The sequence below is a fragment of the Lipophrys pholis genome (genome assembly GCF_963383615.2).
Source record: "Lipophrys pholis genome assembly, chromosome: 10".
NCBI lineage: Eukaryota > Metazoa > Chordata > Actinopteri > Blenniiformes > Blenniidae > Lipophrys > Lipophrys pholis.
The window spans coordinates 21,349,352-21,361,220 of record NC_137640.1 but is presented as its reverse complement, the minus strand read 5'-3'; the positions used below and the strand labels follow the sequence as shown (position 1 = coordinate 21,361,220).

Here is an 11,869-nt window from a genome sequence, read left to right as displayed (position 1 = left end):
GAGCCTTTAAAGTTTGTTTAAATTCTGAGATTCTGAATATATATAAATATATATATATATTATACACAAACTGTGCAATTTTTTAAAAAGAGAATTTTGTACTATAAATGTACACTGCTTGTTTTTTTATTTAAGATGTAGAGTTCCCTCAGGTGGCTGTTTTTGGGTGCATTTTTTGCACTTATGCAAAAATTAAGTTGTTACAAAAAAACTAAAAATGTTTCAAGAATAAATTGCTTGATTTTGTGTTTGTTTCTGGTGTTTTGAGTAACGTGTTGATAAATGGGGCTTGATACGTTGGTCAACAAAGAGAAATTAACCTCGTTTTGAGAGGGAATCTTCAATATGGCCTGTTATTTAGATTTATCACAAAAGTACATATAGTGGCAAAAAAAAAAGTGATCACCAGAACTATATATATCAATTCACAAGCACACACACACACACTCTTCCATGAGTCTGGACTCTTCTGATAGTCCCAATACAGATTAAGACTCGTTTACACTTCATAGAACCAGAAAGATTTCACATCAAACAAGAGCCAAAAGAGTCACGCTATATGGGAACGACACAGTTTATTCTACAATGTACACTTACAAAGGGCTGTAAATAGGAAGGTCTGCATTACAGTCAAAAGCAAAATATTTCAGCAACCGAAAATAACATGTGGTGCGAGGTGGTGAACAGCTAATAGTCTAAGAACACTTGATTCTTGACTAATAATATTTACAGATGCAGCATTTTATTGAAAATGCGCTGGATTTTACTCTTAGGACAATTGTTGAATAGAAAGGCAACAAACCCTCAAAAAACAAAACATTAAGATCCTACAAAAGTACAGCAACAACCATTTAAAAACCACATTTGTTATTTATGATGTAGTTTGTTTTGTCTTTACATAAATGATCCGACTGCGTTTTTTTTTTTTTATTTCTAACCCCCAACATCTCAACAGTTGACAAAAAAAAAACCTGTTAAACCGAGTGATCAGGCACAGACGTATTGTGGCCTTTTCAAAATAAAAACAGGACAGTGGAAAAACCTGGCCACCCGACTTGGGACTCAGTCGCTCATCTCCATGTCTTCCTGATGGTGGTCGTCTCCGTTCAGTTTGGACTTTTTTGGGACGTGGCCCTCGGACCGCTCGACCTCCTCGTGGCCTTTGGGGGATGAGACGGAGTCGGAGTCACTCTTCCTCTCATCCTCCTCCTCCTCTTCTCCCTTTTCACTATCATAACCTTGTTCTTCTTCGTCGTAGTCACGGGTCACCTGCGACAGAAGCTGATTGGTGAAGTGACCGGTTTAAAAAGAGCCAAAATAGTCAACTGGAGCTTGTATTGTGCAGCTAAAACGTTTGTGCTACACGCACCTTTACATCTCCTTTCTCACTGTCAGATTTACGGTCTCGATCGCGCTCCTTGTCTTTGCTCTTCTTCTTCTTACTGGTTGAACGTTCTCGTTCATCTCGACTGCGGTCTCTGTCCTCCCTCCTGTCCCGGTCCCGCTCCTTCTCACGTTCCTTGTCCTTCTTCTTCTCCTTCTTGTGGCTGCAAGATTAAAAACAGATTGTTGCTGCCATCCAAAAGGAAAAGTATTCTGAGTGGAGTGCAACAACAGAGTGAAAGCTCACCGTCTGGGCGATGGAGACCTGGACGGCTTCCTCCTCGGGGAGCGAGACGCAGTGCGACTTCTTCTGTGTCTCCTGTAACACATACAATCGGTTACCGAAAGAATGAGACTTTCACTTGTAAGTTGTCAACTCGCCGAGTGCCTGCCTCGGAGAGTAACCGCACGATGTTCAGATCGCTCACCGACTGATGCTGCGAGACCTCCGGGCACTGCTGTAGCTTTTAGGGGGCGTCTTGGACCTTTTCTTAGACTTTTCCTCCTTCCTCCTGTCCCTGTTCAAGACAAGAACAAAGACGGTAACATCAGCAGGACAAGAAAAATGATGGGATTGTCCCATTTCTCATTGTGTGAATGTTTGAACTGCCGGGTCATTAAGCTTCGTGTCAACAGGAGTTACTGACCTTGATCGACTGCGCCGGCTTCTGTCCCGAGAGTGTGTCCTCCTCCGCCGAGGACTCTTGGACCTCCTTCGACTCCTTGAATGAGACCGACGCCGAGATCGGCTCTTTGAACGCCTGTTCAAATTATATTGGATAAATGTGTGACATGTAATGTGTGCTCTCCATGTCACTTTTGTGACACGGAGCTCTCGGCTACCACGTTCTTTCGTCTTACCTATGTCTGGAGCGGGATCTGGAGCGTCTGCGTCGAGACCGTGAACGGGAGCGGGAATGTTTGCGCTTGTCGTCCTTTTTATCTGAAAGTTACATGTGAACCAGACTGTTGGGATATTGTTGAACAAACTACCAACTTAAATATTTACACATTAGAATCATTTCTGAAGACTTATTTGCAGTCTTGAGGATCACTACACTCACTTCCAGGTTCAATGGCGGCTGAGATGAGAGACTGGGCCTCCCGCACTCTCTTCATGGCCTCTTCAATCTCCTTGTTGGAGGCATCAGTCTTCATCCCAGGATTCAAGTTCAATCCAGCCGCTAATGGATTCAATCTGCAAGTGCCATCATTTATTCAGACATTTCTAGGAGACATTCAAGCAGGTTTTCACTGCCTGCAGTGTCTGAGGATGTGTGTGTTCTCTTACTTGGGGTCCATGGACTGCATGAGCTTCAGGAAGTCTGCAGACAGAGCCTGGACACAAGCAAGAGGACAGCATCATTAATATAGATTTCACTATTAGAAAGACATTCTGAAACGATCAACTCTAAAGATTCTCACCTGAGGGTTCATGTTGGGTCCCTGCATTCCCATAGCAGCCATCTGCTCCATGTTGGGAGCACCTAGACCTCCAAACGGCGTCCCTCCCATCTGGAACATTGACCGTGAACGTTCATACTCTGCAGTGCTACTTTTACCATTCATGTTATTGAGATAATACTCGCAAACAATTAGAGCCTTTCTATCCCTTTGGGATGCATTGCTAGAAGATGTCAGCAGGCTGCTCTCCACGTACGATAACATTACTCCATCCTTTAATCACTGGAGCAGAAAATACCAAGAGGCTACAGCATCGGAGAGCGCTGGCTCGGTCTCATTCAGAGGTTATGAATAGTGATTTTGGAGCTGTGAGTTATGAGAATTGCTTGACCACTCGGACAACAAAACAAGAGTGTCTGTGTGAAACAGAGGAGCCAGAGAGGAGCTCAAGGGAAGCATGACGCCAAGAGACGTAAAGTGGGAGTACAGGCAGCAGTCCCTAACAAATACTGCAGCTCTCAAATCGGACCACAACCTGGAGTCCATTTAATTTCTGGCCACTCTCTACAATACAACAGCTCCCTTGTGCACAGTAAAAGGCACACTCATGCCTGCTCCCGATGTGTAGAAACATAGCCGAGTGTGTAGCTCTGTGACTGAAAATTGTAATCTTCTCAGTGCTGCATTGCATCCTCTTGGCATTTCCCCCAACATTTACTTCAAAATAAGGCAACAAATTCACGAGAGTGCTATCGGTGTTAAACAAAACGTTGTGGCGAAGACTCACAGATGCCAAAGGATTAGGTGTTGGGAGAAGGCCTCCACCAGGCATCATTCCTGCCACAGCATTGGCTGGAGCCAGCAGCGACATTGCTTTAGATTCATCAGGAATGACTCCTGGAGAAAAACAACAACATTTCAGTCCACGCTCCAGGAGAAAGTCAACAACACTCAGACAAGACTTGCAGACAAGCCACCTCAGGCTAACTACTCTGTAGTAAAAATCAAAAAAAAAATAATAAAAATCCACTTTTTTTTTTGTCTTGTCTGGAAATCTTGATCCCTGACTTTTTTTTTTTTCTTTTTCTTTTTTTCTTTGTCAAAGTATGATTGTAGGATTAGCAGCTATGAGTTTAAAAGTCACAATACACACTGTGGTCAACACTGCCAAGATTTTATCACCTGTACTTGATTTTTAAGTCATGAACCAAACGTAAGCAAGCACAGCCAGTTGTCCCGTGGGATGTGCTCTCAACTTTCATTAGATGTTTTATGAACAAGCGACTCGCGCCGGCTGCTTCGCTATAAAGCACACAAAAACATTGAGATACAGAAAACAAAGTTCATGATTTGGGTGTAGACACAAAGGTACATTTCAACATCACTTACCATAACCAATACAAAAACAGAAAAGGCTCAGTCATTTTACCTTTTCTGGTCTTTGCTCAGTGTTTTTTTTTTTTTTTTTTTTTTTTTTAAATGTATTTGGCAACAAGGTAAAATCTTGCTTATCATATATACTACTGCTAGGATATACCAACAGTATGTCAAAAAAAAAAAAAAAAACACACTAAACAATGTCCAAGATGATTTGCAATGAACAATTAAAAGGCTGTAGCCAGCAAACGTGCTAAAGTCATTAAAATATGCCCAAAGCTGAAGAAAACCAAACAATCAGACATTTTTATGAGAGATGATCATCCATGGCTGTGCAATCTGCAAACAGGCTACATTTAATCTGATGTCTTTACATTTTAAAAAAAGGGGAGAGGGAGGGAGAGGGAGAGAGATAGAGAGAGAGAGAGAGAGAGAGGGGGAGAGAGAGAGAGAGAGAGATTAAGAGAGAGACATGCGCGCGCGCGCACACACACACACACACACACACACACACACACACAAACAGAAAGGACACTTGAGAAACAGGATAAGGCTGCAGAAGACAAAACTGTTGGTGGCATTTTCAGCAGGGCCTGGTATATAGGGCTGGCTGAACCAGGAAAAAGAACTGTAAAACACAACAACAAAAGAAACACCACTGTTAAACGTGAGATTCACTCAACTCGTTCAGTCATGTGTGGAGAGGGTCAATTTAAGAAAAGCATTTTTAACGGAACATTCAAGCAGAGCCTTAAAACTACTTTTATCTTCTCGTGTGTTAGTGACAATTTGGAAATACAAATGCACAGAAAATAAATAAATAAATACAAGGCTCTGGCACATGAAGCAAGTAAATGCCAATAAAGACAGCCTGTGTGTTTATTATGATCAATAATCAAATCATTTTCGGATCAAATTCCACAACATCACTTGTGTGTAACTGCGATGCTGATGATACACACCTTCACAGGCGAGTCCAGCATGCAGAGATGATTAGTTTGTCTATCGTGCATGCTTGGTGTTTGGCATGGGGATGTCCCGAACGCTTCCATCGTGTTGATTTCATTAGCAATAAGAATGTGCAAGCAGCAACTTTCGATCCAGTATTTATATTATCAGTTCTAATGTACTGAAGTGGCGAGTTCCACCCGTTTGGATGTTTTTGCCAACTATTCCACGTCCTGCCGGCTGTTTTCAGTTTTTAGGCCCATTAGACGTCTCCTTGGCTCGCAGCACTGTGCACGGTTGACATCACCCTCACTCTGCCACTGCATCCGTTTGGGGTGGGGCACCTTACTCCTGGATGGTGGCCTGCCATCACAGCCCCACCGCACCTGAACCTAAAATAGGTCTAACGAGCCAGCATCTGAAAACAGCCGCGTCTGTGCAGTAAACCAAACTGCTTTTTGTCAGTGGCGCCATGTAGACAAATCAACAATCATGAACTTTGGCGTAAAATGTTTAAAACCACATCTAGGATGGCACTGTGGACACCCAAGGAGGACAACTGAGGAGAAACCCCAACAGCCAAAAGATGGCACAGATTAAGATTTTTTTTTTCCTTGTAAAAACTGGGCCAACCTTGTCTTTCAGAATTGACCTACTCTCAGGCATTCTTTGGAAAATAACTCGACTGAGATGGTCTCCATCCATCCTCACTGTCACTGGAGCCAATCTCACAGACTATGGTGAAGGTAGAGTACACCCTGGACGGGTCAACAGTCCACCAGGCAAAAAGAGAGGCAACAACCACACACTCCGTTTCACACCTAGGGACAATTTAGGGTCACCAACTAGCCTGAAACACAGAAGTGAACTGTGAGAGGAAACCTGAGTAGATAAGAGAAAACCCACGCAGGCACAGAAAACATGCAAACTCCACATGGAGATGGGCGAGGCCTAACCTGGACTCAAAACCGGGGACTTTCTCACAAAGAAAAAGAGGGCGCTTATCACTTTGGCTTCTATTTCAATCTTGCAATGTTGGAGACTAACAACCAAAACTCCACCCATACAAGATCAACCAAACTGATAAACAGTTGTGGACTACCAAAGTTACATTTTGCTCAGTTATCATCCAACCAGACAAGCCCAGGTGCCCACAGCACCACCAGACAGTGGCTCCAATCCCATACTGTGGTCAAGTGCATGTGTAGTTATCGACTAACACCACGTGAATGACCTTGACATAAGGTACAAATCAATTTTGCCAGCCAAAAAGGCTTATTTTGCTCATGCATGGTGTTAGTGCTGAAATCACCAGCCAAAATTCATTAACATTAATTTGCCCAAGCGCGCCCTCCCCCCATTGGGTTAGGTCGAAGCACTGTTGAAATATAAACAGAGGATCAAAAATGGTCGCTCTCATCTGAATTAATACTGGCCTATAATTGACCCTGAACATTTCCAGCTGCTCGGGGCATCCCTGATTTGTTCATGCCTCCCGATGGTTTGTCGGGAAAATCTTAAAAAGCTTTTGTACATGTGAGGAATTGAGATTGCCCTGCACCCTCTTCCCCACCATTTCATTTGTCTTAAGAGTTATGTGGCTTTTTTTTTTTTAATAAAAGATGCCTTGAACAGAGAAAAATAAAGAGTTAATATTTTACTGCAGAACAAGAGAGAGAAGAGGCTTGCGAGCCTGGTGCCAATATTTTTTCTAATCTCCTGATGGCAGCAGAGGACCACTTTCAGCCAGCAAGGAAGGGGCTCTCTGCAAATGACTTGTCCACTATGAAAACCACAACACAAATAACAGAGAGAGAAGTTTACAGCTAGATTGTAAGACACAGACACAAATGTACATTTCCCTTTTACATACCTAGAAATGCCAAGCACTGAAAAGCTTAGCTAATGTTCTTGGTCAAAAAAGAAATGAGAACAACTCACAATGGCTCAGATAGTGTTTGCAATTCTATCAAATACACCTACACATTGTGACATACAATCTGAGATAGTCATGTGAGTGGCGCAGGAAGAAAAAAAACAGACACCCACCTTCAGCAAAGGGGACCACGATCAAGGCTCTATCCACGAAGACGGTGTTGGTCAGGTGTTGAGAAACTCCCACCGACTCAGACTCAAGGAATTTTACAAAACAGACACGTGAAGTCACAGGCAAGGGAGAGTCACTGGAAGAAAATACAGACATGTTGTGCAAAGAATACAAACCAAGAGAAACACATGCCTTCTTCAAACTGGGTTTGTGTCCTCAGGGACAATGAAAGTGGTTATGAGAACAGGTCACCCCCAGCTTTCTGGTAAAATAATATGTTGCACATAAAAATAACTACCCCTTCTATTATGCACTATGCAGTTATTATGACTATGCCCAGTAAATCTTGGGATCAGGATTAAATCGACTAGTCTTAGAGCATACCTTCATAAGTCAATTATTTCAATTTACCAACCAAAATAATCCAGTCTCTCTGCAAAAACATTTTTACCTCAAAGAGTTCGGGTCACCAAGAACAGTATCAAAATGTTTTTTAAGATTCGAATTTGCAGTGATATTGAATTTGACAACCCTACGTAAAGGTTTCTATAAGATTGTGGCTATTTACTAAAATAAGAATTACAATAATGAAAATGGGGATAAAGATCCAATACAATAACTCCCAGCTGAACATCACCACAAGGAATCACCTCAAACATGAAAAATACAAGTATTTGCCAAGCATACGTGAAGTTATCTATGATAATTTCATGCAAACACCACTGCCATGGTAAGGACATTGTGACAGTCGCCAATCTAGACCACATTAGCTTGAACAAGGTAGCAGCTAAGTATATGCTGTAATTCATGGGCATTTCCTACCTTTAGGGTATGAAATGTAATTCAGATAAAATTCAATGAAACGAAAATAGAAGAAATACAGAGAAGAGAACAGTTACTTTTCAGTACAACCAATGGGAAAACACCAGCACATTCATATTGCATTACTTGTGGCTCAACAGGAGGGATGAGAGGAATCCCATGAATAGTATTGGAGACTGAAAAGTGTTTTGCCAAACATCATCTAGAGATGCAATAAATGTTTATTTTAATCTAACATCTTGTTTATAGCACGAACAACTCAAGTCATTCTTACTTATTGTTAAAAGTATTATTTTTTGTATAAGTAGAAATGGGGTAAACAAAAACAAAGCAAGAGCAAATAAAATAACTGCATCAGCACTGATGAGCCTATTGTTTTACAAAGAAGTGCTGTTTAATTGACATTTTTAGTTTCTGAATGAATATAAACGTGTCATTTCACAATAAGACAGGATCAGCCCATTGCTTCCTGACATGCTGCTTGAAGAGCACAGGCATTAAAAGGACGTGGGTGATGTATTAATAACAAAATGTGTGCCCTTATTAATTGTTTTAGCAAACCATTTAAAGTAAAACACATCGTGCAGTCGATTAATCGACTATTTCACGGCAAATGACGCAGTGTGGTCAAAGAGGACAACGAGGAGTAACCAAAGTAAAAGTACCAAATATATATTAAAATGGAGGATAAACGGCTTGCACACAGTACTCTACGTGGTAAGAAAAAAAATGTGTAGTGCGAGTTTAGTGGAGTCTTACTGAGGACTTTAATTAAAGACGCGGGCAAACGTTAGCTTTAGCATATTAGCACGCCGTGAAGCGAGGCCTACTCGACGCAGCAGGCCTCGATCAGAGCCAGAGCTCAACCACCTCGGACGGACGAGAGAAAATAAACGTTTTAGCCGCCAATGGCTGGAGATACTCACTCGGGTGGAAACAGTTTGAGCTCCTCAATGTTTCCGAGGAACCCGAACAGAGTTCGCATCTGCTCGGACGTCGTGCTCGGAGAGACATTTGTCACCTGGATGACGTGCGTGTTGGAGTTCATTTTCGTCCGCTGCTTGTAAAGACGCCGAACCTTGTGCTAGCAGTGACTGGAAAAAAAAAAAAAAAGAAAGAAAGACGGAATCTATAGCGTTTGCAGTTAGGCGAATTGAAAAGCTACCATCGTCCCTGTAGATAGAAGGTGGTCGATGTAGCTGCAGACAACGCGAAAGACCGTGTGCAACGAGCAACAATGCGGCTGCTGTGCCTGTCCTCCTCGCTCTGTGGTGCTGCGTTCACGTACACTTTGTAGGGTCGTTCTTTTGATTGTTGGAGTAAACGTTGAATTTCACTGCTGCATGCATCGGTGGGTCCCAAGAAGTTTACTCAAAACACAAGAATTATTACTTCCAGTGAAAGTAACAAATTGGAATCCCAAAAAGTTATTTGTGCAAGAGTAATAAAGTCAATACATCTCTCGACAAATAGATATGATTTTACATTGTTTACATTAAGCTTGACAGTTACCTTGACCACTGTTTTAACATTTCACGAACTCTGTGTTAGAGTGACCATATTTTGGTCATAAATATTCATAAAGTTTTTTGGGTTTGATTGTTTTTCAAAAAACTAATCTAAGTTGAGTGTACCTATGTGTTTTTATTTGTTGCACAAAACACTATAGTGATTTGCAATATAGCATGTAATCCCCAAGAGGGTACAGTGTTGTGGCTCTACTACAAAAAAATACTACACTCACAAATAGTGATAGTCAGAGATAATACAATATCAGTCATTGGAGCAGCATTGCCTGCAATCTGGCCACAACATGCCAAAGTACTGCAATGCTACTATGGTGAAACAGTCAGAGAGATTTTGTTAAATCATTTGCTTATTCTAAAAATGTATTCAGAACATTATTTTATATTGTGACGGTTTGAAAAATTTATTGTTGTGCTTTGCCCTAGTGACAAGGTGCACAGATTACTATACAAGGCAGCCCTTTTAATTATATTGCTGTGTTTTTTACTCAAAGTAACCTGGACCATTGGGAGCACAAAAAAAAAAGCACATCAAAATGTGCAGAAAGTTCTGTTGTCTTTTGTTAACGATCCGGCTAACCTTCTGACTAAATCCCAAATAACTGCAAAAAATAATGTCCCATACAAAGTGGATGGGAGAGGCACCTCATGGAGGAGATCAGAGAGAATCAGAGGAGATCAGCGTCTGTTGCCAGGGAGATCCTGAGTTTAAAGGAGAGGAAGGCATACAAGATGTCCTCCGGAATTTTCTAGTTATGTGATTTACAATGCACAGTGAACGTGTAGGCGCCAGTAGTGTGCTGTGATAGGACCACTAAGTTGTCAGTCATGAGAGTCGCCTAGGAGACTGTTCTCTGGAACGTGAACCAATTCCTATTGGCTGTGAGCAAAAGGGCGGGCTGTACCCGAGTTCGTGGTTGGTTGAAGCCCGAGATCACAACGCTACTATTTGTGCAGCGTATTTGGGTAGAGGGCGCTATTGGATCCGTAATTAGTGCACATATTGGCCGATGGCGCTGCGCAAATAATTAATCCAAAATCTCATGCGCAAGCGCCGTGATCACATCAACTGCAAGCTGCATATCCAGCAACACTTGCAAGACCTTTCTGAAGAACTTGGAGTAACCCCAAAGAACTCATAAGACAAGTACAACTCCACCATCCAAAATCTGCAGCATGAGAGACAAGAATGAGGTAAATATTGCACCATAACTGGGAATATTACAAAGAATCTTAATGATTTTTCTTACAAATTACATGTTATATTGTAAATTATATTATATCACATTGAATATGTATATTATATAGTATCATTTATTATGAACATTTTTTTGTTTCATTATATAATTTTACAAATATTAATTATATATATTACATTATTGTGTTTTATAAATAATATTTATTATTGACCATAAATTATTATATCAGAACTTTATTATGTTGTGTTAGAAATGATATATTTACATAATCATAATATATTGTATTCTTTTTGTTTCAATAAGACGACAATGACTCCCAGTATCTGCATGTCCTTCACTCTGGCAGCGCTGTCAACATAGTCCACAACATCCATGCCCTGAAGTATGCTTGGTCATATCCAACCTCGGCCATCGAGAAACAGTCAGAATTTACGATTCACAACACCATGACCCCAGCAGCAGCAGCACCATCCGTCTCATTGCAGGACACATCCACATTCAAGACTCATTCAAGATGGATGCCATGAACGTGCAATGCCAGCCAAACTGTGACTGGGGATTCTATGCCATCCTATTTGCTGTAGCCATTCTCAATGGAGCGTACCAGAGCCAGCTAAGTTTTAACAACCTTCGTCCACACCAACAGGAATCTCACTTCTCAATGTGTTTTGTTCAGCTCCTGACTCTGTCTTTATAGTTTTCTGTTTTCCCTGATGCATATTTGTGGATGAAGGCCACTGTGTTTCCCAATTTTATAACATGAATATCTTGCTTGGAGGAAAAGGACTAGCAATTTCCAGTTCATAATCAGAATCATTAGAATCAGAATTCGGCTCAAGATAGTCTCCATCTTCAGGCACACCCTCCTGTATTTCACTGTCATGATCTAAGATGACTTCCAGAGCCTCCGCCTATGTGAGATTTTTGCTTCTGCTACTCATTTAAAGCTCTGACTGTTTAATATTGGGACTTCTATAACGAGAATCATTTGTTTTGGGGATGCGTGGAGTTTTCCCACAAGAACCTAAAAGGTTACTGCCAAAAGGTGTGTGTGTGTGTGTGTGTGTGTGTGTGTGTGTGTGTGTGTGTGTGATGACACCATATCACCTCAAGTTTGACTGCCGGGTCAAACTGACCCGAAACAGTATCAGTATGATGTAAAC

At 41.4% G+C, this 11,869-nt stretch overlaps 1 protein-coding gene across 8 annotated transcripts; it reads right to left on the bottom strand.

The window, feature by feature from the left end:
• Positions 1-551: 551 nt before the first annotated feature.
• srsf11 (serine and arginine rich splicing factor 11) lies at positions 552-9,269 on the bottom strand. Of its 8 annotated transcripts, none has more exons than XM_080473646.1 (12): positions 8,908-9,269; positions 7,162-7,295; positions 3,575-3,684; positions 2,809-2,898; positions 2,675-2,721; positions 2,448-2,581; positions 2,245-2,326; positions 2,031-2,144; positions 1,812-1,901; positions 1,631-1,702; positions 1,370-1,547; positions 552-1,281 (listed from the first exon to the last, which is right to left on the bottom strand). In XM_080473646.1, the coding sequence occupies exons 1-12, from the start codon at positions 9,027-9,029 to the stop codon at positions 1,063-1,065; spliced, it is 1,392 nt and encodes a 463-aa protein (XP_080329772.1). In that variant the 5' UTR covers positions 9,030-9,269; the 3' UTR covers positions 552-1,062. The 8 variants fall into 8 exon arrangements, with proteins under 8 accessions (XP_080329772.1, XP_080329773.1, XP_080329779.1 ...); XM_080473647.1 differs by having other exon boundaries at positions 552-1,269; positions 8,908-9,263; XM_080473653.1 differs by having other exon boundaries at positions 552-1,269; positions 9,003-9,254.
• Between the last annotated feature and the right edge of the window lie 2,600 nt (positions 9,270-11,869).